This window comes from Notechis scutatus, chromosome 4, assembly GCF_049901735.1.
Source record: "Notechis scutatus isolate UNSWTSFEM ecotype Mainland chromosome 4, rNotScu1.2, whole genome shotgun sequence".
Classification (NCBI taxonomy): Eukaryota; Metazoa; Chordata; class Lepidosauria; order Squamata; family Elapidae; genus Notechis; species Notechis scutatus.
The window spans coordinates 151056895-151083753 of NC_142012.1; the positions used below are offsets into that span (position 1 = coordinate 151056895).

The window sequence follows — 26859 nt, forward strand, 5'->3', positions numbered from 1 at the left end:
GCTTATGTATGAAATGTTTTGGCCTCATTTATCAAGTTCACGGTAATGTAGGACAAAATTCCTCCTGTAATTGCAAACAAACACAAAATCAAGCCCTGTGCCCATATCTTGCTGAAAAAAAGAACCTTTTAAAATGCTAGTGACCCACCATCATCCCTATTAATCATCTGGTTTTGAGTAATTTCTAAAGTAAACTGCTGCTTGCAAGGGAAAGGAGACATTAGGGGAGAAAACTTTGAGGTAATTAGGAAGCAGAAATTACCTGCAGGTATAACGTTCCTTCCCCTTGCGAAGAAGATTCTCAGGCAAGGTGTTGGGAGGAGCTCTGAAGTTGAACATGGAAGGAACAGACTGAATGAGGTCACCTGCATCTGGTTTCAGACTGCTGAAGTTTTCCAGGTTTTCCGCCATGTTTTCTATGGCAGACATCTGTCAAATGGGAAAGATAAGGTGAGTGCAAATTCTTCGACATCCAGTATTATATAGAAAAGTTAAAGATTACAGGTAGTCCTTGACTTACAACCATTTGCTTAGTGACCGTTTGAAATAACAACAGCTCTGAAAAAAAGTGACTCATGACTGGTTTTCGCACTTCAGACCTTTGTGCAATTCCCCCTGATCACATGATGAAAATTCAGGCAGTGGCCAACTAGTATTGCAGAGTCCTAAGATCATGATTTTTAACCTTCCTGGCCGGCTTCCGATGAGCAAAGTCAATGGAAGGAATCTGGATTCATTTAACGACTGGATTCATTTAACTAACCCATGGTTGAATGCAGTACTGCCGGCTAACTCACTGCTCACTCCAGGAGTCTGATTTTGAACAGTTCAAGGTTGACTTAGCCTTCTATCCTTCCAAGATTGGTAAAATGAGGACCCAGATTGTTGGGCGAAATATACAATACAAAGGCAATAAATCCTTTGAAGTTTTGGAAGTTTGGCTCGAGACTCATGATTTAATTGGGGTAACTGCTGGAATCCTGACAGCGACTCTGTAAACTGCTGAGAGAGAGCTGTAAAGCACTGTGAAGCAGTATATAAATCTAGCTGCTATTGTTATGAACAACTGAAGTGATTTATAGAAGAGAAGGATTAGAGGTGACATGATAGCAGTATTCCAATATTTTAGAAGTTGCCACAAAGAAGAGGGGGTCAATTATTTTCCAAAGCATCAGAGGGAAGGAGAAGAAACAATAGATGGAAACTAATCAAGGAGAAAAGCAACCTGAAATTAAAGAAAACTTCCTAACAGTGAGGACAATAACCAGTGCACAGCTTGCCTTCAAAAGCTTGCCTTCATCCCTGGAAGTTTTTAAGAAGAGACTGAACAGTCACTTGTCTGAAATGGTATAGGATCTCCTGCTTGATCAGGGGGTTGGACTAGAAGACCTCAAAGATCCCTTCCAGCTCTATTATGATTTAACAATTGTGGCAAGAAAGGTAATAAAACCAAGTGCCAGTCACTTAACAAGCATCTTGCTTAGAAATGTGAATTCTGGTCCCAATTATGGTTATAAGTTGAGGACTACCTGTACTCCAAAGGCTTCATTTTTTTAGAATAGCATATCATATTACTTAGATCTCTTGAAAATTAGCAACTGGGTTTTTTTGTCAGAAGAAAGTTAAGATGTCCATTTTAATGATAACAAGTAATCTTATATTTCTTTCATGCGTGATTCTTTACTCTGATACTGACATAGGGAGTACTAGTTCTGATCCATTTAGTTTCCTTAAATGAAATGAATAAATGCAGTGCAACTGACTTCTTAGTAAACCTGTACTGTATATCCCTAAAAAGAAAACTGCAGAGAAGACCCGAACTGACCAATAAGAAAGAAGAAGGAAATACCAAGTGCTACCAGATGTGATCATCCCCAATGGAATGTTAAAAGGCACAATTATGCCCCACAGCATAATGTGATAAAAAATACCTCACACTGCTGGAAACAATTCTACATAAAGTAGCATTTCATTAAGTTAAGAATTAATGCATATCATGATTCAACTTCACAATTCATGTTAAATAGCCATAACATTTTCTTACGTATTTTTTTTAATCACTGCCATTCACCAAAACATTATCCAACTGCAGTGAAGCTGTAAAATCACACCCTTGCTCCAAAGGATTGTTGAATTGGTCTCAGAGAAGGCTTATGTTCACAAAACCATGGGTGGCAATGAGAAGATAAAGATGGTTGCTTGCAAATCTGATTTGCTTTTCTCTTATACTGCATTCACAAAAGCTCCAACCTTCCTTAGCACTGATATAAAGTTACATGGAAAAAAGGTTGTCTGGATTCTACAGTATAAATAAGATACAAAGCAATTTAGATAATTTGGATGGTTTCCTCCTCCAAAATAAACACTGAGTTGTTTTGTTGAATGATTATTCATATTTGCTAGCACTAATAACTTTTTTTTTGCCCATAGTCTATCTTCTCATTTCATGCTCAGATTTCCAACACCAAGTACAAATTGCATTGTACAGAGCACCACTGCCAATTTACCAAATGTCTTTCATCAAACATCATGCAAAAGGGGGAAAAATTCTCAGAGGAAAGTCAAGATACATTTACTTGTCAGGAGACAAATGGGAAAGCAGAGGGAAGCAGTGAGGACTCAAAGCTCCGGGATTTGATTCATAATCACTCAGTTGCTAAAACATTCTCTAAAGGTGGAAGTGGACAAGGCATTTGTCAATATGAAGGGTTTTAATGGGTACTGATCATAGGTCCAATGATGATGGTAGGTCGGGATACGAGGTAATGCCATTAATGCCCATAATGCTCATTATTGGCCCACAGTTTTGCATTATCATAGCCTTTTTCACCCATTCCTATTTTTCCTTCCAAAATCAATTGCAGTTCTAATTGTTAGTGGGATAACAATTTGTACCAATGACTTATACAACTAATCCTTGACTTACAACCATTTGTGCAGCGATCATTTGGAGTTACAATAGCACTGAAAAAAGTTATTTTAACCAATCTTTGCAATTATGACTGTTGCAGCATCCTTATGATCACATGATTAAAATTCAGGTGTTTGGAAACCAGCGTGTATTTGTGATGGTTAAAGGATTGGAGATCATGTAATAGCCATTTGTGACTTTCCAGTTTGCTTCAAAGCAAAACCAGTGAGGGGGAAGCCGAATTCATTTATCGATCATGTGATTCACTGAACAACTGTGGCAAGAACTGTGGTGACAAAATCAGCTTAGTGATAGAAATTCTGGTCTCAATTCTGGTTGTAGGAGGACGAATATCTGTATGTTTAAGCCTAGGCAGATATTCTTTTTTCCTACAAATTCTAGAAACAACAGGTTAACGTTCTCGTCCTATAATGGTTTAATTTACCAATTATTATAGTGGATTTTTGAAGATATGAACTTGGTTCTGATCTATCTAATGGCATGTGTGCCCTTTTTGTAAACACAAATTAGTGCAGATTTAATTATTTGTACACTTCCATGGGTCAACAGAAATTTAATTTACAGTAGCTGCTCTGATCCCAACATCCCTTACTCAGCTTCTAATAGATATTATACAGCCATTCCTAATTCTCCCATTTTCTGTTTCTTCATGAATTGCAATATTGATATGTTGCATTATTTGAGATTCACAAAGCAATATTGATATTGTTGAAAGGCTGGAAAATGCCTTTCTTCTGAGGGTTCGGTTTTCCTGCTGGGAGAACTCCAGTGCAAGGATTCAGACAACTACTTGGAAGCCGGTTCTTTTTATTTTTCAGGAAGGCGAGAGATAGCAAGAAGTCTGTGTTCCTGGAGCTAGCTCTCTTTGTATAATAAAAACCCTGATTTTTATACCTTTTTTCTCCTTTTGTGTGTGAGTGCTTGTGTTTGTATTTCTTAATGTTTTAAATCCTGTCAGGGGTTGTCTTCATTTCCGCCAGAGGGTAAACGGTAAACTCCGTGGGGTGCAGAAGGCAAACTTTGCAGGGTAGTTTGATTGGATTATCAGTTTCCTAATGTTTTCTTATATTTGTTTTGTGGCAATCTCCTGTCTGCTATGGAATTTATTTCGTGTCTTTTGTCTATTTGTTTTGCTGATTTGGCATGACCTGTTGTTTGTAAGGGATTTCTTTTTCTTGTTTCCCTAGCTTTCTTAATTACTTGGCTTTTGTCTAGGGGCTTCTTTCAATACCTTTTATTAAATCTCTTTTCCTATGCAAGTTTGTTTTATGGCTGGCCTGATGTTCCCTTTGGGCTTTTCCTGCTTGGGTGTCACCACTGTCCTCATGAAGTTCCCTTTCCACAATATGTTGCATTATTTGAGATTCACAAAGCAATGCATGTGAAAAATAAAACAAACAAACATGCAACTCAAAATAAAACAGCCTGCTAAGTTAAGATATCTAATATCTAACAAACAATCCAGCCACCCTAATACTGCAACAGTCCAGCAATCTGGGCATAGAAAAAATGTTATAAAAAGTGGAGGCCTCCACTGGTGGTGGAAAAGAAAAAAATGAAGGTGTGTTTTGCTGCATTATAGAAGGTGGTGTTAGTGGCACAATGGAGAGAGCTAACATACTCTTCCAAGTTCGCTTCTTTTACATCTATAGGAGGAATATGAAATAGAGGTACTTTATACATCTAAGGGCAGAGGGAGATACTTATGATAAGTGGCATTCTTTAAGGTTCATATGAAGTTTAAATATAGTGGTTTAACCATGGTAATTTTATGAAATTTTATTATATGGTTCTGAAATGTCTGATGTCTGCAAGCAACAGAAAAAGAAAAGTGAAACAGGAAAGTAAGATAGAGACACAGCCTCAGGCTACCTGGTTCAACATTTCATCAACATGAATAAAACAAATTAGCATTCTGTCTTAGTTGGGGAGAATCATCTTGCATCAGGATGCCAGAGTAAGGACTGTAGTGTATTTGGCGTTCAACAAGAAAATAAAAGTTAATATGGGCTTCTATTTTTAGTAGAATCCCCATATTTTTTCCTAATTTTCCCATTTCTTTAAATAGCTCCATGAGAATGAGGTATTTTACTTTTGAATCAATCCACCTTGGAATAAGATCAAAAAGGATGAAAGGACTGAAAGAAACATAGAAAGATGCTAATATGAAGCTGGATCATTAATTCAGTGACATCCATCTTATCAATACCAATTGATTCCAGAATAACAGGCAAGGATTTTCCCATCTGTATCTATAGAGTTGAACTTGATTGTATGTTGTTTCTCTCCCTTCCCTGCTGCTCAACAGCGATCTTTTGTATCAATTTGTATTCTCTTATGTTATTGCTGAGAATCACTAGAGCAGGATGAAAGCTATCTGGCCAGCCTTTCTTTAATCTCCTCTAGACTTGGTAGAGTAGCTCTTTGCCTCACTTGAGGTCAAAGGTCATAGTTTCCCCATTGGAACAGATGTTCTCAGACAAAGAAAATCAAAGGAAGGCTGTTGAGGCAGAACTCAAGTATAGAGGGCATATCAGCAATTGAAGGGGAAGGAAACCTTACAAGATTGTCATCACTATAACAATGACAGCTCACAAAAACCCAGAACTGTTCAGAATGGGAATATCTCTATCCTTAGTTTCTAAAAACAGACTTGCAAGCAGCTGAGCACTCCTTAAGAGATTATTTCTTTGGACCAGGATTTCGGCTAGGCATTCATCTAGCATTTGATCACTGGTACTGTATCTTCGTACAGTATCTGTATCTTCGTTATTTCATCTAAGTACCAATTTAGTAGAGTCTGTCAGTGATCAATGTTCCACATAACCGATGGCAGTAATGGCTTTGCTATCTTTAAAGTGTACACGGTTAAGTCTTGAATTTGGGTGAGATCCTAAATGTTGCTTCAGTGTGAAAAAAAATATTATGGCACTTCATTTTATTTTGAAAGAGTTTAAGCCATTGGAGCAGAGAATAGAATAGACCGAATATTTATTATTGTCACTGACTAGAATTCTAGGAATAAACAAAGAAATAAAACAGTTTTTATTTCAAATAAAATAAGACAACATAAAATTGTAGGTAGGTTACTGGTGGATCAGAACACATTAAGTTACACAGAGGGTGTTACAAAATCTAGCTACTTCAAGAAAGCAAGAAGTTTACTAATCTGACGAAGTAACCATACATGAAATAAATCCGAATTGGTTGGGTATTTCCTCAGATAGGTGAAGCAAGTTGCCAGTTCCTTTTCACAGGTAAAGAATAACAGGATATGTGAGTGATTAATTCAACAGAACTTTTTCCAAAAGGCAGCTGTCTTGATTGTAAGAATTTGTTTTACAATCTGCAATCAAGAAAAGCTGATAGGAAGACATTTAAATGTGCTAATGTTTGGCCTCTTTAAAGTTTAAATATGCTACCAGCCCTTGGAAGATAGATGTAATTTTTAGCTGGGCAGGACTGGTGTGCCTCTCAGTCAATGAATCTTAATCTGCAGGAAATAGTAATCAGGTAAGAAGATGATTTTTAAAGAAGATGATTTAATTTGTTTATTTATTATACAACACAGACCTCTAGTATTTGCAATAGAAATGCAACACATAGACCACATTGGAAGCTCTGTTCACCATTTTTGAGGCTCCCACAGGCCACTAAGTGATGATACAGAAATCTGGTGGCAAACCTGCAATTTTCAGGTTTTATTTACGAAATGGTATTTTTAGATTTACAAAAGCAGTATTTAAAGCGCCCTCTGTTCCAAGAAATCAAATATATAACACCTGCAAATTTCAGCTCTGTTCTCTCTAATCATTGTACCCTATCACACACATCCCTTATCACTGAGGCAAAAAAATAAAAAAAATAAAGGAATGCTGTGCATCCATAAGATAAAAGAAAAATATACACCTTTTGAAAATGGTAGCACAATTCAAGATCTCCCCCCCTCTCAATCTCAATCTTTCTCTGAATAATATCATATTATGGAAAGATTATTGTCCATCCACTGATTAATGATCCACTCTTTAGGAATTTTGGCAATAATTCTTTCCTGTTCAATTCTTTCGTCTCTTATTGTTGGAATGTGAGTTTATATATTTAGAAGATATGTAATTGGAACTTTTTAGTTTGGAAATCTTTAGATACTATGGTGACATTTCAGGTTTCTGATATTCTCTGTACCACCTTTGAATTGTTTTTCAAAGGCCATGCAGAAAAAACAGAAAATGAAAGAAAACTGCTTTTTTTTAAAAAAAATCCAATAATACATTTCTGCGGATCAACAACAACCCTGGTACTTTGACAAAATGCTGAAAATTATGTCTATCAATAGATATATAGACTCAGAAGTTCAAACAAACTTCCATATTTAGTAATAGTCCACCTACAAATATCACGACATGAGGACAAGCTACAAGCTGCATTTCTTCAGCAGCACCTAAATAATCTAAATAAATCTCTATTGTTAAAATAAACCAAAAAGATTCCCAAACTTTTGTGGACTTTAAACTGAGATAGTTTTAAGAAGCAGGAAAAATATAAGAAATAATTTACAGAGCAAAGAAAAGGACTAATTAGGCTAAAGGACTATATCTTCATTTGTCCTCTTTATCTCATGTATATCTCTGACATGAGTAATTGCAACAGAGGATCCAAAATATCAAGAAACAAGGTTCAGCCCCACAAAATGCTTCTGAATTATAGGCATTTTTTGTCTAGCATTTTATCTTATGAATGATATATGGTGGGGAAAAGGTGGCAGGAAAGATTTTAATCCTCCCCCGTCGTATTATGAATCTATCTCTGCTCCTAATCTGTATTCAGTGATTTTTTTAAAAAAAGTATACATTATGCAGCATTATAATTTTGATTAACCAAATAAAGAGTTGATTGTATCTGCACCCAAATGTTTAGAAAATGAAATGGTCTGCATTTCTATTTCCCTTTTAATCCCTAAGAGACCATAAAGAGTTGGGTGACGCAAATCTATATGGATTCTTGTTCACTCCCACTACTGAGAGCTCAAAAAAACAGACATTGCTGTAATCAAGGGTAGGGAACTGTTTGTATTTATTTGGCTCACAGAAATCATGTTGGATACAATCAACCTTGGACATTCATATTAGAATTTATTTAAAAGGCACAGAAAACTCCTGATGGACATCAAGGGCAAATAGACTGTGAAACACAAAAATAATTTAACATTGTTTTGCAAGCTATGGCTCACATTGTATGATCCTAAGATTTTATTTATGCTAAGGCATGCTTGTATCACGAAAAGGTTGAACTTCATAATTCATGAAAAAGGAAAACCTCTTCTTTGTCAAAGAAATTAAGAAGAATTATACCGGTACATGAATGTGTGTTTACTCATGCAAATGGGAGCTGACAAGAAAGATTCATTTGGCATTTTGTTTATATTTTATTTTAAATTTCAAACCTGTAAATGCAGACAACATTTGATTGCCAGTTAATGGGTAAGATGGTTAGCAGTGTGCTGCTGGCAACCCTAAAACAGGCATAGGGCAACTGCCGGAATCCTGATAGGTGCTTTATAAAATGTTTTCACTGTGTCAAATAGGGGTTGTATTTGAAATTGATTTTTTTTTCCAGCAACGGAATATTTGAGAGCATGATTTCCTATCTAAGGTGAGAGCCTCTGATGTTATAATTTGGTAGCAGATAAAACCAAAGAGAGAAGCAATCTAGAACTAGGGAGAAATTTCTTAACGGTGAGAGCAATCAACCAATGGAATAGCTTGCCTTCAGAAGCTCTGGGTGCTCCATCATTGGAGGCTTCCAAAAACAGACTGGATGATATGAAATGGTACAGGGTTTCCTGCTCAAGCAAGGAGTTGGACTAGAAGATCTCCAAGTTTCCATCCAACTCTGGCAAATTTTATAAAACTTTTTATGACAAATATTATCATAATACAAAATGTCGTAAAGCATTTCCTGTGCTGACTCTGACTGTTTACCAATTTTTTTTCAGTGAAGGAAGTACATTGGCAGCTCTGTCAATGTTGAAGTCTTTGAGGAATCTAGTAAGAAAATTTTGCTAGAGGTCACGTTAGGTTGATTGTAACCAATCATCAACAGTTTTCTTTTTATTTAACCTTAATACAGAAGAAAATAATATCGTGTACAAGTAAGATTGCTGTAAGCAAAGGCCTGTGGATAGTTTTGTAGCTCAACAAATCTATCTGAATAAAACACTATGCAACAGAAAAATCTATTTCATGTACAGTATTTTGTAGCAAATGTCCTTTTATTAGAACTTACAATTAATTAAATATTGAGTAATTTGATGAAAATTAAAACAAATCTCTGTTATTATTTAAGAGAGATAAAATCATTAATGAGGACATTGCATAGAGCAGATTACTACTTGTGTTGTGTTGTCTTATGCAATTTTGTTTACGGTATTTAAATTGAATAAATAAATAACAAACTTACCCAAGTTCTTTGATCAGGCATTTGGAACTGGGAGCAAAATTGAAACAGAAATATCAGATTATTCCTGCACTTGGATTCATTATTGCATTTAATGCATTGTTCATGCCACAGTAAACATCACTTTCAAGTGTTAAAATTCTTTGTTTTTGCTACAGGGACTAACATGGTCACCCTTCTAGCAAAGGTCACTTACAATCTGCAGAGACATTAGCTGTCATGCATCAGCAATAACCATGATGATGGATTCTCTAAAGCAGATGTTAGAAATTTGGTTCACAAATAAGAGGATAACTGGATGAAAGACAAGAGGAAGCTATAACAAAAATGACCACTTTTAAAATCTACTTGTGATTTGAAATCTAAAGCTCGTGCTTTTCTTTTAAATTCTAACCTTTCTGTTCTTTTAAACTCTAATGTCTCTGTTCAAATATTTTTTATATATTATATTTTTAATAAAATTTATTACAAGATATTACAAATTATACTAACTGTTTAGTTTTAACAATTACATGATATAAACACTGGATCAATGGGGAGATTGTTTAGCAAAAGAATCAACCTTTATGTCTGTGAATGTGCATTAATAAATATATCTTAATATATCTATGTATATTATCATACTATCTAAACACTGAGCCTCCCTCCAGACAAATTGTTTCCTGAAATGAAAAATAAGATGTTATCTGCTCCCACAATGCATAAATCATTCTAATTAGCTTAGAAGACACTGGATAAATTCAGTTGTAGTAATAATTTTGTCTTCCCTCATAATTTTGTATTCTGAATACCACAGCAAATGAAATGCTACTTGAAGCCAATGCTCCACTCTTTTTAATGGTAGAGATGGCTCTGATGCAACCAGCCATAACCTCACTGTACTCACACTATATTCTACTGGACAGAGGTGATTCAGGTTCTGACCAGTTCTGGAGAACCGGTAGTGGAAATTTTGAGTAGTTAGGAGAACCAGCAAATGCTACCTCTGACTGGAGATTTTACAATATCCTTCCCCTGCCACACCCACCAGGCCACGCCCACAGAACCAGTAATAAAAAAATTTGAATCCCACCACTGCTACTGGGAGACGATAGATGCAATGCAAACAATTTGACAATTACCGGTATGATAAGAATAGATAATGGAATGGTGTATTTTTTTCCATTCTTTCTGTTTGTTCCCCTTCCCCCAAATAGTCAGCCAATTAGAATGAACTGAGTGAATTAGACCCCATTTCTGGTTTCTTTGGGGTTTTTTTTTTCCTTTACTGATAAACAAACCAGCCAATCCAGATTTGCATAAAGACTTATTTTCTGACATTACTTATTGTTCACTTCTATTAACTAATACATATAAAATTTTAAATTATAATCTGGAACAGTTACATAATTTATGCTATGAACCAACCCCCATCTCAACCCCAATTCAACTCATCAGCTGCTTGTGACACTTCCGTAACTTGGCAAATGTTTTATATTTGCTTGCTGTACTTTATGCTGCCAAGTGTTAAACAATGCAAGACTGCTTCATAGAATGCAAGTTGAAAAGAGATAAAGCAGAAGAGCAGATGTTGAATTTAACATAAAAAATAAGTTTGTTGCAAAAGCGACTGCCTGCAAAGTCTCCTGGATTGGGGCTGAAAGGCAAAAGCAGAAGCAGTATGCTCCATCCCATAATTGGGTAGACCAGGTTGCCCTGATAGACCGGTCTCACCAGGGAAAAACACAGAAGACCAGATATATAAAAAGCTCCAAGAGCTTATGCAAAAAAAAGACCAATGCAGGTAAATTAATACCAAAAACATTAGAAATTAGGACCAGCAGCAAGCCTGATACTTAATAAAGTATAATTACAGAGGAAGTTATTTTATTAGCATTTGATTAGCTTCTCATGCTGTGGGGTAACTTTTCCCCAGGACAGCGGGGAGTCACATGTATATTTTATAATGTGGTAAGAGAAACTGTGAATGCTTTAAAATGATTTTTTTCACAGTTGCTCTCCTGTATAAAATAATCCTAGTGGGAAAAGGAAAAAAATCCAAAAACAATTTGGCCAAAAGAGGAGGTCCTAGGTCAAAACAGTTCAAGGAGATTACACTCCCTGTCTTCCCTCTTTCATGACCACATCAATGAATCAAAATTCGCAAAATGAACTTCAGCTTGATTTTCTCCCACGATATTGGTAAACTGGAAACCCTCCACATTGTTCTATTCAAGTCACAGAATTCCCCATTAAGATAACCATTACTGAGTATTCCAAGAGTTTATGTTCATATAGGAAAATGTTTGAGAATTCTGTGAAGCACCATTGGCACATCAAACGAACCTGTCACTCATCCCATTTCCTATAACCATTTAAAGGACACTCTGATTTCCATGAGATCTCCTAGTATACTGGAGGTTGAACTCTGATAAATAAATTGCTACCTGATACTTAAGCTTATCAACCCAGAAAGAATGCCTTGGGGCCTAGGCAAAATATAATTTAATCGGTGCTATTTCCAATTGTATTGCTAGTATTGCTGTTTTATTGGTAGAAATGCAATTAGTTTCTGCCTTTCTTTGATTCACACTACAGAATCCCCATTTATGTTCAGATCAATAATGTCTAAAGACTGTGCAGACAATTTGTGACTGAATCAACCCCATTCATTGAACTGCATGATCCAGCACTCTTGCCTAGCACTCTTGCTATTATAACACATTAATTCACACATTTATCTAGGCTCTGATTGGCTGGTTTTGCACAGCACATTAAACCATAAATATCCTTTTACAACTGGATCCACATTAATGCAAAATCAAATACAATGCATCATGGCTTACTGTGATCTAAGAACTCATTCACAGGCTTTGTTAATTGTCACACTTAAACATCTATCTTACTGCATTACCCACTTGTCAAAAATATTATTGAAAAAGCAACAGTTTTATATATTTTTCTACAAACAGTACAAAACAGGTAAGATACAAAATGGACATTGATTGGCAACTATAGAAATGACAGGCAAGAGAAATATCTATAAAGAATCCTTCATTTTATCTATATTATGCTACCTTTCTCTAAGCACTGGCTACATTTCTAATTTATTTAGTTCAATGGTTATTTCTGTCTTGGTTACCTTAGGCCAGAATTCCAGAAGAAACTATGAATTTTTCTTTAATCATCTACCCATTACTAAGTTTCATCCAAGCCATTATCTACTTACAGCCAATAAGTGTGAAAGGAAATTTGAGTATCAAGCTATACAACTTTTCATAATATAAAATGGTACAACTTGCTGAAGTCTATGGTTGCTGGCAACCTGACCCAGTTCGGTCTGATGACCATGGCTCTGATTCTAAATTTTAAAAATCGAATTCTTTTGCTAGGTTGCTATATTAATGCAGTCCAGAAGCAGCCACATCAAGTCAATCAGACAAAAAGAGGCAAATTTATGGCAGTACAAGATTGTATTAAATGCACAAGAACTTACAGATAAAAGCTACATAGAGCACTGTTTTTTTTAAATATAGGGCACAGAAGCAGAATAGCAGATCATGGTTTATGTCTAAACTTATGCATCTCCTTTTGACAAAGCTGTCTTCCAATTTTTATTCCTTAGAAAATGCAACAACATCAAATACAGAATTGATTCACTATTCCAGGGTCTGAGACTTGATCTAACTCTGCAAAATCTTAGGAGGTGCAAACAGAGCATGGTATAGATTCTGAACTTTAAAGACTTTGAGAAACAAGGGAGGCTCTAGTATCATTTAAAGGTTGGCTAATGCCTAATGTGGTTTTAAACTTTTTCCTTATAATTTTTTAAGTCCAAGAAAATACATATTTGGGTACAGCCTAAATGACAGGGTATTTTAGAGAGAACAGCTGCTATTTAGCCATATCATACCAAGTATATGCAGGCATTTGACAGTTGTCTAAATTATGTTTGTAACCTTCCTGCAAAAACATCATGAAGATTAAAACAATGCTACATGAAAGGGTTTTATTTGTCTCGAGTCACTAAAAATGGCCTTTTAGGAAATCTGACCTTGACTAAAATTCCAGTTGTTCCTGTGCACCTGCGCCTGTGAATCAACATGTTTGTTTACAGTCTTAATACTTTAATTATATTTAAAAAATACTTACTTGTGGATGAAATAAAAACCCTGGAGATGGTCTCAAATATTTTTCCTTTAAAGCTTCAAGTGGATCAGTTAACTTTCTTTTCTCTACTCTGCAAACATTAAAATGAGAATGATCTTGTCATGATTCAATCAAGATGGATAAATACTGGATAACAGAGCAGATTTTAGTGCAGCAGATGAAAGATAAAGAGGAATATTTTTTTGTCAACACAAGTTTATTGCAGGTAGTCCTTGACTTAGGACCACAATTGAGCCCAAAATTTCTGTGGCTAAGCAAGGCAGTTGTTAAATGAGTTTTGCTCCATTTTTTACCTTTTTTTGCCACAGTTGTTAAGGAAATCACTGCAATTAAGTCAATCATTAGTATCTTTAAATAAATCCAGCTTCCCCTTATTGACTTTGCTTGATGCAAGCCAGCTGGGAAGGCTAAAAATAGTGATCACATGACTCCAGGGCAGTGCAACTGCCATAAATACATGCCTGTTGCCAAGTGCCCAAATTTTGATCAGGTGACCACAAGGATGCTGCAATGGTCACAGTGTGAAACCAGTCATAAGTCTCTTTTTAAAAAAAATGCTGTTGTAACTTTGAATGGTCACTAAGTGGATGGTTGTAACTAGAGGACTACCTGTATAACAAATAAATAGAGTGAGCATCCTGTAAACCAGCCTCGTCACACATGTGGAGGGCACCAGGTTGGAGAAAGCTGCTTTAATTTACACTAATGAAGTCACTGAAATTTTGACACCTGCAATTTTATATATACATGTAAGACATTGGAAATGAGCATAATTTAAAGATGGCAATTATACTATCGAATTATAGAACAGAGGAGGATACTTTTAATGTGAAATAACCTTCATAACTGAAACCAAAGGAAAACAAATTGATCCCTTATTTTTATCATCCTTATCATCATCATCACACCCAATTCTGAGATACTCAAAGAGTATTCTGAATATATCCCACTAAACTGAATAAAGACTCAACTACCAGTCACATTGTTTTCCTCCAAATAAAATGATTAATTCACCACACAGTTCTTCCAAGCTTTACTAATCATTTACAGAGCAAGAAAAAAATTAATGTTGCCAGATTTTGATTACAGTTAAATGATTAAACAATAAACACCACTGTAACCAACATCTACAAGTGCTATGTTACGGAAATAAAGAGACTGATGGAAGAAACGTAACTAATTTCACTTGCACGCTATTTAGAAATTAGGTCTGAATTCCCTGAACAAATATCTAAAAAAATGAAAACAACCAACTGAGAGACTGTATCCTTATTCATAATTTCAGGTTAAAATGAGGATAGATTAGGTAGATTAGTCAGGCAGGTAGGCAGATAGATAGTTAGGTAGGTGGGTGGGTGGGTAGGTGGGTAGATAGATAGATAGATAGATAGATAGATAGATAGATAGATAGATAGATAGATAGATAGATAGATAGATACAGAGAGACAAATGATGGATGGATGATGGATGGATGGATGGATAAATTAAACCAGTCCAACAAATCATGCAGTGGGCAACCTTCTCTGATTTTTAAGGATATCATTAAAAGTTAGTGTCATTGCACTAAGGTTAAAATGAAGACCTCTCAAACTGTAATTCTGCATTAGAAATCAGCTTCTTCATCTGCTGCTTCCTTTGGGTTATGAAGGAAGAACAGATAGTATTGTCTGCTTATTTACTGAGGACCATCAAGCAAGGGAAATCAGGTTGAAAAAAAGAAGGGGAGCAGGAGTGGATAAAGAAGTCTATTGTACTGAAAAACACTGATGGTAATTTACAGAAGGCCTTCCAGATATAGAGCTAATACTAAATAGTTCACAGCCTTTGCTTAACTTCTTATAGTATGCTAGGATGTGCCAAATGTTTATGTAGATTCTCAGTCATCCATTTGAGACAATTAGGATGTGACAGCACATTATTTGGAAACCAGCAAATATTTTTCAGATTTATTTTTATTCCCTTCTCTCTAGTTATCCGTTTTTCCTCTTTTGTTCATTAATATAGATATATGCAATATTGAAACATATACATGTAGATTTTTCATGAGTAGTCCTCCATTTTTGAAATGGGATACATGGCTATGACTCATCCAGCTTGACTTCTTATTTATAAGGTAGGAAATATTTCTTGCAATAGCAAAACTGGAAGGGCAAAATTCATTTTGTTGTATGAGAAAAACCATGAAAAAAAAAAGAATTCTACATTGGAAATCCAGAAAAGACAAAACTAAACTGTGATATTAATTGACTCTTTCTGCATGTGCTTGCGGGGGGCAGTTCCCACCTTCTATGCTTCTTATGTTTAATGAAAGTAAGTCCCAGAATTGCTAGCAATTATGGACAGAGGGAATTCTGACAGTTGTAGTCCCAAATCATCTAGACAACATAATGTTGGAGAAGGGTGTCCAATGAGATGAATGGATGGAGGAGTGGGAGAATGGGAGGGAAGGAGGAAGAGAAAGACAGAGAAAGAAAGAGAGAGAGAAAGAGAAGTTGAAAGCGAATCCTAAACAGTTGAATAAATGAAAAGTTCAAAAAAAATTAAAAAAGTGACCTGCAAGGTTTATGCATATTTTTGAGATACAGTCAATATAAATTGACCCAGTTTATAAGTAAAATCACTTTGTTAATAATTTTAAAAGGAAATCAGAGGAAAATTCATATGTAAACAATCAGCCATTCTGTTTAGGAGATTCTGCATTTCCTTATATATTCTTGGAGTTCAAACTGATTTTAGCACAATAAACAATATTACTATAAGATTTCATTAGAATTGTCATGCAGATTCTTCTGACATCAGCTGTATATTCTGCATAGCAGATGGGGACAAATACTTTCCAATAACTACAAACAAATAAAGACAGAATTTTACCCTTGGTTTCCACGTTGGGTTGCTATGGTACAATGTGTTTTGAGTTCTTGGGTGAAACGCCTTTGATTGCAGTGAAGGTTGACATTTCTAGTTTGCAAACAAAAGCAGAATTTGACTGCCAATTTTTAAACACATTCTTTTTCCGAAAATTATTTAAAAATAAAACATTAACTTGTACTAAGGTAAGAAATATCTAAGGTTCATTTCATATAGCAACTATTTCCTCAATTTTATGATAATAAATGACCCCGGCCATTTTGACAATGTGAGACTTCAGAAACCAAACAATCCTTACAAGTGAATTACCTGTAAATGGGATCCAAAAAGAAAGGTGTAGGTCTTGCGTGTTGTAAGGAAATATCAGAGGATTTCCTTGATTCGAGATCCTGGTCTCCTTTCTTTCCCCCAAAAATGTGGTTCTTCCGAGGCTCGGTCTGTTTTGTGCCAGTGGCTCGACTTCTGGTGCCCATGCTCAAGTCTAGAGGTTGGTCCTGGCTGGCCACTGATGAAACTGATGTTTTTGAAGTTACAGGAGTAAGTGGTTTCTCCTCCTTACGTTTAGTGGTAAGGTCAAAGGGAAACTCGGAGGTTCCCTTTAAAGTCTTCTTCCCTTCTCCTGGAGATTGGGGTTCCATTTTCAAAGGTAACGATCTCAAGTCTCTATCAGGAAATGGATACATTGACTGAGAGAATGCTGGAAAAAATGGGAGGGGAAACATGGAAGGGTAAGGTAAGGCTCCGACTTTTTTGTCCTGCAGCCCCACAAGTCCTGTCGAACCAAAGTATTTTTCAGCAATAGAGGCAATGGCTTTTATAGAATCATTCACAGCTCCTGACACCGCAGTTTGTTCCTCTAAAGATGGTGAGAAGGTGGAATGATTGCTGTATTCTTTCTTATTATTTACGGAAGCCAAATTCTGCAGAGAGTTTACTTTGTCTTTGAACAGTTTACCATTTTCTTTACATTTCTCTTTATCGCTTTCAAGGTCACTTTCGAGATCAGAGCCAGAGGTGGTCTCCAGGTCACTCCCACTGGGGGTACTGACATCATCAAGGTCACTACTCTCTGACTGGTCACTGATCTTTTCATGTGGCCTCTCTTCAGAGGACCTCTCTGGTTGAAGCTCCAGTGGCTTATTTTCACTTAGGTTAGATGGGTGCTTATTTAGTGCCTTCAGAATCTCCTGGGTAGCTGGCAATGTCTGAGGATGTGTCATGAGGGGACTTTGATTTTTGATTGTTTGATCTGTGCTTGGAAGTCCTTTAACAGGAGAACTAGCAGGTATCAAAGGTGGCCTGTGATACAAGCCTGAAGGAAACAGGCCAGGGAAGCTAAAAGAAAATCCAGGAGCTGTTGGAAAGGTAAGACCAGCAGGATGTCTATTGGCGCCAAAATAGTCAGAAAGGCCTGGATTTGCATGAGTCATATTAACCATGGAAGATTTATCCATAGCTGGGGTTCCAGGAAGTGATATGCCTTGGCCAAAAAATCCTCCTGCAGCAAAATGGTTCTTGCCCTCACAAAACCTCCTGTGCTTATTTAAGGAAGACGTAGTGCTGAACATTTGTCCACAGTCTTTGCACTTGATTTGGGTTCTGCAATCAGCATGCATACGCTTATGACGGCAAAGGTTTGAAAACTGAGTATAGGATTTATGGCAGACCTCACCTGTGTGTAAACAACAACAACAACATATCTCAGGATTGATGGTAATTTTACTCTTCCCCAGACATTTTTTAATCCCATCCCTCTGTTTTACCTCAGCACCTGAAAACGTTTTACACTTCCAGAGGTCATTAGAGCTCAATCCTACACTTGCTTATTCAGAGCTAAGACCAATTATGGAATTTATTACCTACATGCAAGGACAGCTAATGCAGTATTTGGGCTGTAATTTTAGAGAGTTGTCTAAGTAAAAATTCCACTAAGCTCAAGGTATGAAAAAACATATATAAGATTGTGCTATTAGTAATACCCGGTAGATGAATCTAAGAGTAAGTATCCTATCAAAACTGGTCCCAAACTCCAAAAAGAAAGAATATTTACCCCCTAAGGTAAATACAGTGAAAAGCATAATAAAACATCAACTCCAATAAAGTAATTGTATTCACAGCTATTAATTTGCAGAAAAATCTCTGCTAACAGAACAAGATTTTATTTTTATCCATGCTTGCAGGTTGCATGAATGGCTCTATTATTTGACCCATTAATCTGCATATGCAATGAAGCTGTTTTTTACCCAAGATGCATAGTTTTATTATTTGCCTCATTCATTTGCACATGCAATGAATCTGATTTTACCCAGGCATCAGCCTGTCATCCTCCCACCAAAATACACAATTCTTATACCGCTGGATTAGTTATCCAGTATAAGCACTATCTTACATGTTCAAGAAATATATATTAATGCACATTATAATGTTAGAAGATTTGCTGTGTTCATGTACCAAAACTAATTTTTAGGACACCGGAAATATGGTTAGTAACCCTGGAACTTGGAGTTGGCTTCAAAATCAATTTTATTTAGTGCCTTCAAAAAATCTGCACAGAATATTGTAACATGGAAGTTATATTGTTCAGGGTGCTAGTGATTCCACTTCTCTCCTCTTGGCATCTGTCTTCCACCCAGGCATAGCTAACCCTCTGTCACTACTCAGAATGTTCAATCTCAATTGTTCTTCTTTATTTATATTTTATTTTTTTCTGTGTAACCCAAACTATGCCCTTCTGGTGCATGGATGGCAGCAGTGTGACCAAATGCAAACAAGGACAACATTTAGAAAGGGCCTTTCACCTCATCTAGCATTAAACCAAGTACAATGCAAATCAGTAAAGAATTTTCAGGAATAAAGGAACAGGAACTTTGTCCTGTGAGTCGCTACTCTCCAGAGAGTATTGATGAATACCAATAGCATTAGCATTTAAGACTTATAATATCATCCCACACTGCTTTACAGCATTCTCTGGGAAGTTTCCAATCTCAGCATATTTCCCCCAACAACCTGGATCTATATTTTACTGATCTCAGAAGGATGGAAGGCTGAGTCAACCTTGAGCCCCATCAGGATTGAACTGCTGGCTGTGGGCAGAATTTGCCTGCAATACTGCATTCTAACCACTGCGCAACCGGGGCGCAAGCTAGAAAGCAGAGGAATTCAGGTTGCAATCCTACTTACACAGGAGTGAGCCTCACGCTACTCAATGAACGGCGCTTCTTAGGATTGTATTGTCACCATCTCAGCCTCAGAAGCTGGGATAATTATTTTCCTTTGATATTAAAATCCAACAACTTCCAGCAAAGAAGAACTGGGCAGAGTAATTTTTTTTTAGTAAACTGCCTACATTAGAGGCTCTTGCCCTTCACACATCAAAGCCATATAACAATGTACATTGTGCATTCCAAGATGCTCTTAACAATTATTTTTGTGGTTTCAGTCAGACTGACATAATTTACAATGGCTCTATTTTAAGCCTGTAAAAGGAAACTGAATTGAATGTATCTCATCCTGAACTCTTGGTTCCCATGAACTGTAATCACGTCCTCTCACTTCCACTCACCACTGTTGCAGATACTAACCTTCCTGCTCTTATAATGCTTACCCTTGAGAACCTGCCTGCTTGTTGTCTGCCTTAAATGTTTATCCGTAGAGTTATCTGTTCCCATCATAACAAGAAAGATATCTATTGTTTGAGAAACTCCCGATTCCACCTGTCTGGCTCGGATGGGCTGCCTTGGCAATCCACAGCAGACAACAACTACGGCAACAATTGCAAATTGGCTGTAGGCCACTAAAAATGTACAATTCAGGAAAAATGCTATTCCGATTTGTCAGGCCAGTGTTCCTGTATTATATCTTTCATTCATGAGGAATGCTCTAATTAAAGAGTACTTTCTTAAACCTTATTAGCATGAAGATTGTGAAATGAGGAAAGATGTTTCTTTTACTCTGGAAAAAAGCAACAACATCGTGGCAAAAGTTCTGGGATTTATCTTAAATTAAATATGTTGGACCAGTGAGTTTACATTGATTGCTTTGGAAACCTAGTGCCCAGTATACTTTACACAAATGGCCTTCCATTAGGAATAGTAACCTGAACTGTCAATTCAAGATTGCAATTGCTTTTTATGGCACTAATTCAAGCATATAAATAAACACATTTATCTAAAGGCACTTACACTACTGAAATTGGATAGATCTCAGTCAGGGTTATTTGTGCACAGGATTCCCACTATATCCTAATTTTCTTATTTATTTCCTTTCTAATTTAAAGAGCCAGGGCTAATTTACATACAAAAAAATCATTAACAGCATGTAAATATGTAATTGCCTTTACACCCAACAATGGGGGATAAGACTAGAACTAACTATAGCAATGTAACTTGCTCCAGTAAATAGTACTAACAACTTCCACAGGAAGAGAAAATCAATTAGCAACACAACTATTGCTACATTTATGGCCTTAAAGTCTGTTGCCTAATTAGCAGCTCACTGATGTGAGAGGAGAAGAATGGGGCCTCTTAAAGCTTCCATTAGTAATCTTCAATTGTTTCATACAAGCAATGAAGGGAGCTTCTGACAAATTGTTTCTCTACTAATGAAAGAAAAGGGATTGGGAGAATTAGCATGCAATGCTACTTTGGTTGCATATTTCTATCACTTTGCATTTGTACTATTGCAATGTGCTCTACATGGGGCTGCCCTTGAAGACTATTCAGAAGCTGTAGATGAAATCCAGAATCCAGCAACACAGGAAGTTATGGGCATGCCTTGGTAGACTCATATAACTGCTCTGCATTGGTTAGCAGTAGTGCTTACTATCTCCCTTCATGGCATAGGGCCTTGTTATTTGCCTCTACAGTCATATAAAGTCTAATACAGTTGGTCTATCAATTAAATATTGCCATCTGAAGTTACCCAGAAAATGTGGAGGTTTTGGTCATAATAATTGACTACTGGAATAAATTTCCCAACCCCAAAGGTTCATATGATATGAACCCCCCACTTGGATACTATTTAGATGAGTCATGAAGACCCCAGCTTTTTTCCCAAACCTTTGACTGTAGTGGATATCAAGTTCCTTCTGGGTTGTCTGACTTGTGAGTTGATGATCGTTTTCTCCAGCTGCATTTTGCATTATGCAATTATTTCCTTTTGAATTTTATACATTGTATACCATTCAGTCATAATGGAATTGAGCAACTTATAAATAAAATAATAACATGCCCAACAGCACCTAAATGCTCACAAATGTATGTGGTATATTTAAGCAAGTCAGACATTTTTTGTATGTTAAACAACAGCTACATTTGGAATGAGTGAGATAGCAAAAAAAAAAAAAAAGTAGGGTGAAGAAGTAGCTATATGAGCTCATTCTTACTCCTACATGGGTATTCTCCTAAAATTCTCCACAATGTTTGTACAGATTAGAAAATTATGGAAGTAGAAATCCACACGTCCGGAAGATTGGTTGCTTCTTTGTTGACTTTATATTTTAGCCACTTCTTCTCTAACAATCGTCCCAACCCATACTTTACTGCATTTATTGCCTATCATGAAATGAGACAGCCTGATGTACTATTTATTTACATCAATGAAAGTAAAGAGGGTTAGGAAGACCTAAAGCTCAGAACAAAGCCCAGAAATTGGTTTTGGGAAAAAGAGCTTGGGCACCACAGATTGCCAACTTCTATAAAAGCATTAAGAATTTTTTAAATGACTCAGACCATATGTTTTAGAAGTTTACAAAGTAATAGTAATTCTTCTTTCTCTACCCTACTCTAGTAACCAGACTCTTAAAAGAAAAAATATATAAGATAATATAAATCTAAATTCCCACAAATCAAAGGAAGTTTTGAAGCAGCCATGTTTCAATTGGGAGCTATATAGGATGGAAATGTCTCAAAGATTTGGAAACAAAAATAAGGCTAGAATGATAGATGTAATCAATTAGCTCCTTTTCCAGATTAGTGCATAAATTCTAGTATTGTAAATCTCTACTGCACTCTATTTTTGCTCTTGTACTTTTTGACATGGCCATTCTGAGATTGCTATAATCCATTAATATCAATGGGATGTTCTGATTTACTTCCTATTCTGACAAAATCTGGGTCCATTTAGTTATAAAGCATTACTTTATAACCAAGCCATGAACTAATTTCTATATTCAATCTACAATTTTATATTCTCCCTGAATAAACTTCTCTATTCTCTCTGCATGGCTTTAGCTTTAATGTCCAAGTCAGTTTATTTACCATCATCATTATTTTTTTAATTATCTCTTTTCCACATGATTTTACCATTATCTTTTCCCTACCATCTACTCAGTATATTTTAAACCATTTTAGGAGTAAAAACTCAGCGCAAGGTGAAATTTGCATGTTTTCTGTTTATTAAACAAATGAACACTAAGTGTTATTTTTAAGGTGTTCCAGTGTATTCCACCATGTGGTTTCTATTTAAGTGAGCTGCAGAGTTTTTGAACATAGGTGGTGTGTAATTGTATTGGTGAATTGGTGCTGGGGAGCTTTTTTCCCAAGTCAGGCTAGTATACAGTAATGAGAGACAGTTGCCATAAACAGACAGAATAGCAAGGCATACTGTGTGGCCTTTTTGTTAGGAATTAGATAATCTCTATTTGAGGTGACCCTGTACCCCAGCCACAAATGCTCAGAAAATCCTGCCCTGACATGCAATCTTTAAATTCTTTTGTTCTGTAATTACATGGCAATTATTCATAATTGTGCTGAGCAGTTTCTTTTCCCTTGTCCATCATCCCCTGCATTTGAAAAATCACAGCCACTCTTTTAGTTACATCAGTAGTGGCAAAGGACACATTATTAAAGGTTAAAAAAAGAAAAGGAAAAAAAAAAGGGAAGAAGTCTTTTCCAAGTGATTTAATTTGAAAAGCTTTTCTTTTTCTTTTCTTTCTTCTTTTTTTGCAATTGAAACTGCAAGCTATAAGTGCCCCCTATATGGCTAGAAGCTTTAGTTCAGCTAATTATTTTATTTTTACTAATATTAAAAAGACAACCCTGTGATCTCGGGCAAGGGAACACAAATCTTTAAGCAGCAGTCATAACTGGCTCCAGTTAATTACGTTTTTGCTAGCTTAAATAAACCCGGCAGAAATAAATAAAAAGGAACCATTTCAGGAGCAGACCAAAAACCTCAGAGGGATTCTTTTAAGCCATTAAAAATCATGTTGATATATTATTGAGACTTAAGGCTCACACAGATTTGTTCAACTGCTCCCTTGATGAATATATGGCGTATGTTCTCGTATACTAAAGAAGTGGATTCATGAGATTCAGGAAGCTGAATGTTGGCTCTCAAGAGTTTGAACCTCAAGTCCCCAGGGGTTGATTTGAAATTGCAAGTTGGCCTCTCTCTCATTTAAAAATCGGCTTCCTGTTTGACCCTACACCTTCACGCAGACTGCGTTTGCATTTTCTGGGCCATCCGCACAGTGTAGCCAGCCTCAAATTTTGTTAACTGAGCCTGGCTCAAAGGTTGAAAGATCTGGACATTAAGTAAAAACCACAGCATGCTGTTCAATTTGATGATGGAACAAAAGGAGCCAAGGCAGGGATTAGTAAGGATTCACATGATTGAAAAAAAACAACTTAAACTTCCCCATGGTGAGATACATCAAACTCTAGGAATAAGGTTGAGTCACTTTCTTCCAAATTGGATAAATCTGAGAAATTTCTCTTGATATGTTACTGAAAAACATTTTGTAATTTTTCTTTTTGTTACTAAAAAACAACCCCAAATCAAACCTGTAAGCCAATCAAACTTTTGTTATTGCTTCTTTTTAAGTCTGAATATTTTACTCCACTGACATTCCAACAATATGTAATATTTGTACAACTCTACTGGCTGGGGAATTCTGGGAATTGAAGTCCAGACATATTAAAGTCACCAAGGTTGGGGGAAAAAACACTGGCCTAAAAAATTAACCTACTAAGTCTTTGCATCCAACAAGTCTAGTTTCTCCACAGCCCAAGTCCCTGTGCCTCACTTCCAGAGACTGGAACTAGTAAACTTTCAGTTGCCCATCCTTTACTTGGCTCTCCCTTTCTTGAGAGCCATATTTCTAGTACTCAATATTGTTGCTATCAACTTCCATATCTCACTTTCTTTAAATAATCTATCTCTTTAGTTCTGGTTTCCCAATAGGAGGAGGTTCTTCAACATTCAAAGCCTTCTAGTTCTTTATTTTACTTTTAGATCTCTACAAGGCCACAACAATACAAAAACCACAACTGTACAAAACAATAAAGACAAAATTCCAGGTACAAAAGAGCATTATTAATGTTAAATATTAACACCATCAAATGTGAGACTATCACTCCCATAATACAAAAGATTAGAAGTATCCTGAACACCCGAATTTAACTTCTAAAAATCTATCCTTTTGGTGCAATCTCTTTTCATCTCTGTCCTTTTCTTTAAGCCAAGGTGGACAGTCTTCTGACCCCTGAAAGCTCCTCAAATCATTACATTCTGAAAACAAAAGTTCAGAACTAAGGTCCAAGCTTGAAAGTAGCCATGTCACATTTAAATCCTTCAAAGTCCAACCTAAACCAGACCCACCTAGCTGTAGCATCTGACCCAACCTATTTTCTGACCTTCCCTGTAAGAAAAATGTTAAGTGTGGTTGCTTTACTCCTTTTCTGATTCCTTTTTCTTTACACAATGATGCACAACTTACATTATTTAAAGCTTCCCTGAACTCAGGTGTTCTCCTCAACTGTAAAATATTTTTGCTAAGGAAGAATACTGCCATCAACATTTAGAAATGACTTGAGGTTTAGAATGATCCATCTTCAACAGGATGAGTATGTTGGTAGCATTACAGATAGTCCTCTACTTACGACCTCAGTTGGGAACAGAATTTCCTTTGTAAGTTAGGATGTTTGTAAAGTGAGTCATCATGTAACTGAACCCAATGTTACAACAATTTTTACCATGCTTGTTAAGTAAATCAAGCTTTCCTAATTGACGGTTTTTGTGGGAACATGGCTGGGAAGGTTGCAAATCGTGATTGATGGATGCTGTAATTGTTTGATAAATGGGAACCAATTGCCAAATACCCAAATTGTGATCACATGACTGCAGGTATGGTTCAACATTCTTAGTATGGAGACAGGTCATAAATCACTTTTTCTGAGGCCACTGTAATTTTGAATCCTTGTTAAATGACGGCCGTAAGTTGAAGACTATATGTATGCACTATAAACTGAAAACATTCCACCTTTTCTTTCTCTGTGTTTCCTCCTTTTCAGAAATGGTAGAAGAAATCTAGACCATCTTACAGGGTTTTCCAAACTGGGTCACTTCTAGATGCTTTGGATCCCAGTTGCAAGAATATCTACCTGGGCTGGGAGCTGCTAGAATTGTAGCTAGAATTTCCACCTAACTGTAGAAGATGACCAGGCTGGGCCTGAGGGAGGAGTCAAATGCATCTCAGTCTCTAGTCCCTTCATGCCCACAAGAGACCTAAGTCCAGCCAACCTTGAATTTTTTTGACTTTTAACCAGCACCAATTTATTCTGACCATTAGGAGTTCAGATTCTTGGAGTGGTGTGGTGGCCTAGAGGTGGAGCTCTCACCCAATAATCAGGAGGCTATGAGTTCAATCCTAGGTAGAGGCAGATATTTCTCTCCCGAGGCACATTGAGAATATATCTGCTGAACAAAATTCTGCATTGGTGACAGGAAGGCCATCTGGCCATTAAAACACTCTGCTAGCTCCATTCAATTGCCAAGACTCTACCCTGCAAGGGATTATGGGGTCATTAAAAGACGATAATGATGATTTCAGATTCTTGTAGAGAGCATTAGCATACAATAAAAGTATATTTGAACTGCCTGGACTCCTGATTTCCTGCGCTAACACAACACATTTGAAGGGTTCCAGCTTCATCAAAGACAAAAAGGTATTTAATTTGTACTGAAGACCCACTGATGGATATGATATTGACACTAAAAGTCATATGGTCCACTATATTATTGTGAAGTTGCATTCATGTAGAAAACCATCTTCTCCCTTCAATCACTCAGTTGTATCAAATTTGAGCATAGTTTGCCTTACTCTCTTATCAATCAATATTATATATTTTCTCCACTGTGGCCAACAAAGCCATCCTATTACACGACAAAGAAGTCATTTCTATGTTCTCACTGGCAGTCTTATTCCATTGGTTTCTCCTTCTTCAGCCAATTTATCTCTTGGTTTAGCCAGCCTCAACATCAACCTCTACAAAGTGTAGCAAGGGTGGGGAGCCTGTGGTCACCCAAAAGTACTGAGAGACCATTCCCAGATGGTCTCATATCAGCCATGCTGGTTTCACATTGGCCATGCTGGTTTTTTTGTCTTTCACTGTGAGTTGTACTGTATTGGGGGGGAAGGGTGCACTAAGGGTGCACTAAGGGAGGCTCAGCCAATC

At 36.5% G+C, this 26859-nt stretch overlaps 1 protein-coding gene across 15 annotated transcripts in view; it reads right to left on the bottom strand.

Annotated features, from left to right (window-relative positions):
• Nucleotides 1-26859, bottom strand: part of MECOM (MDS1 and EVI1 complex locus) — a 537367-nt gene that overhangs the window by 12241 nt on the left and 498267 nt on the right. For 7 of the 15 annotated variants that reach the window (XM_087965299.1, XM_087965298.1, XM_087965302.1 and 4 more), the window contains 5 exons: nucleotides 16712-18074; nucleotides 16406-16492; nucleotides 13517-13604; nucleotides 9389-9415; nucleotides 263-429 (listed from right to left, as the gene is read on the bottom strand). In XM_087965299.1, the coding sequence (XP_087821425.1) occupies nucleotides 263-429; nucleotides 9389-9415; nucleotides 13517-13604; nucleotides 16406-16492; nucleotides 16712-18074 (1732 nt within the window). The remainder of the gene's footprint in view (nucleotides 1-262; nucleotides 430-9388; nucleotides 9416-13516; nucleotides 13605-16405; nucleotides 16493-16711; nucleotides 18075-26859) is intronic. The other 8 variants (XM_087965301.1, XM_087965300.1, XM_087965305.1 and 5 more) reach the window with 3 other exon arrangements.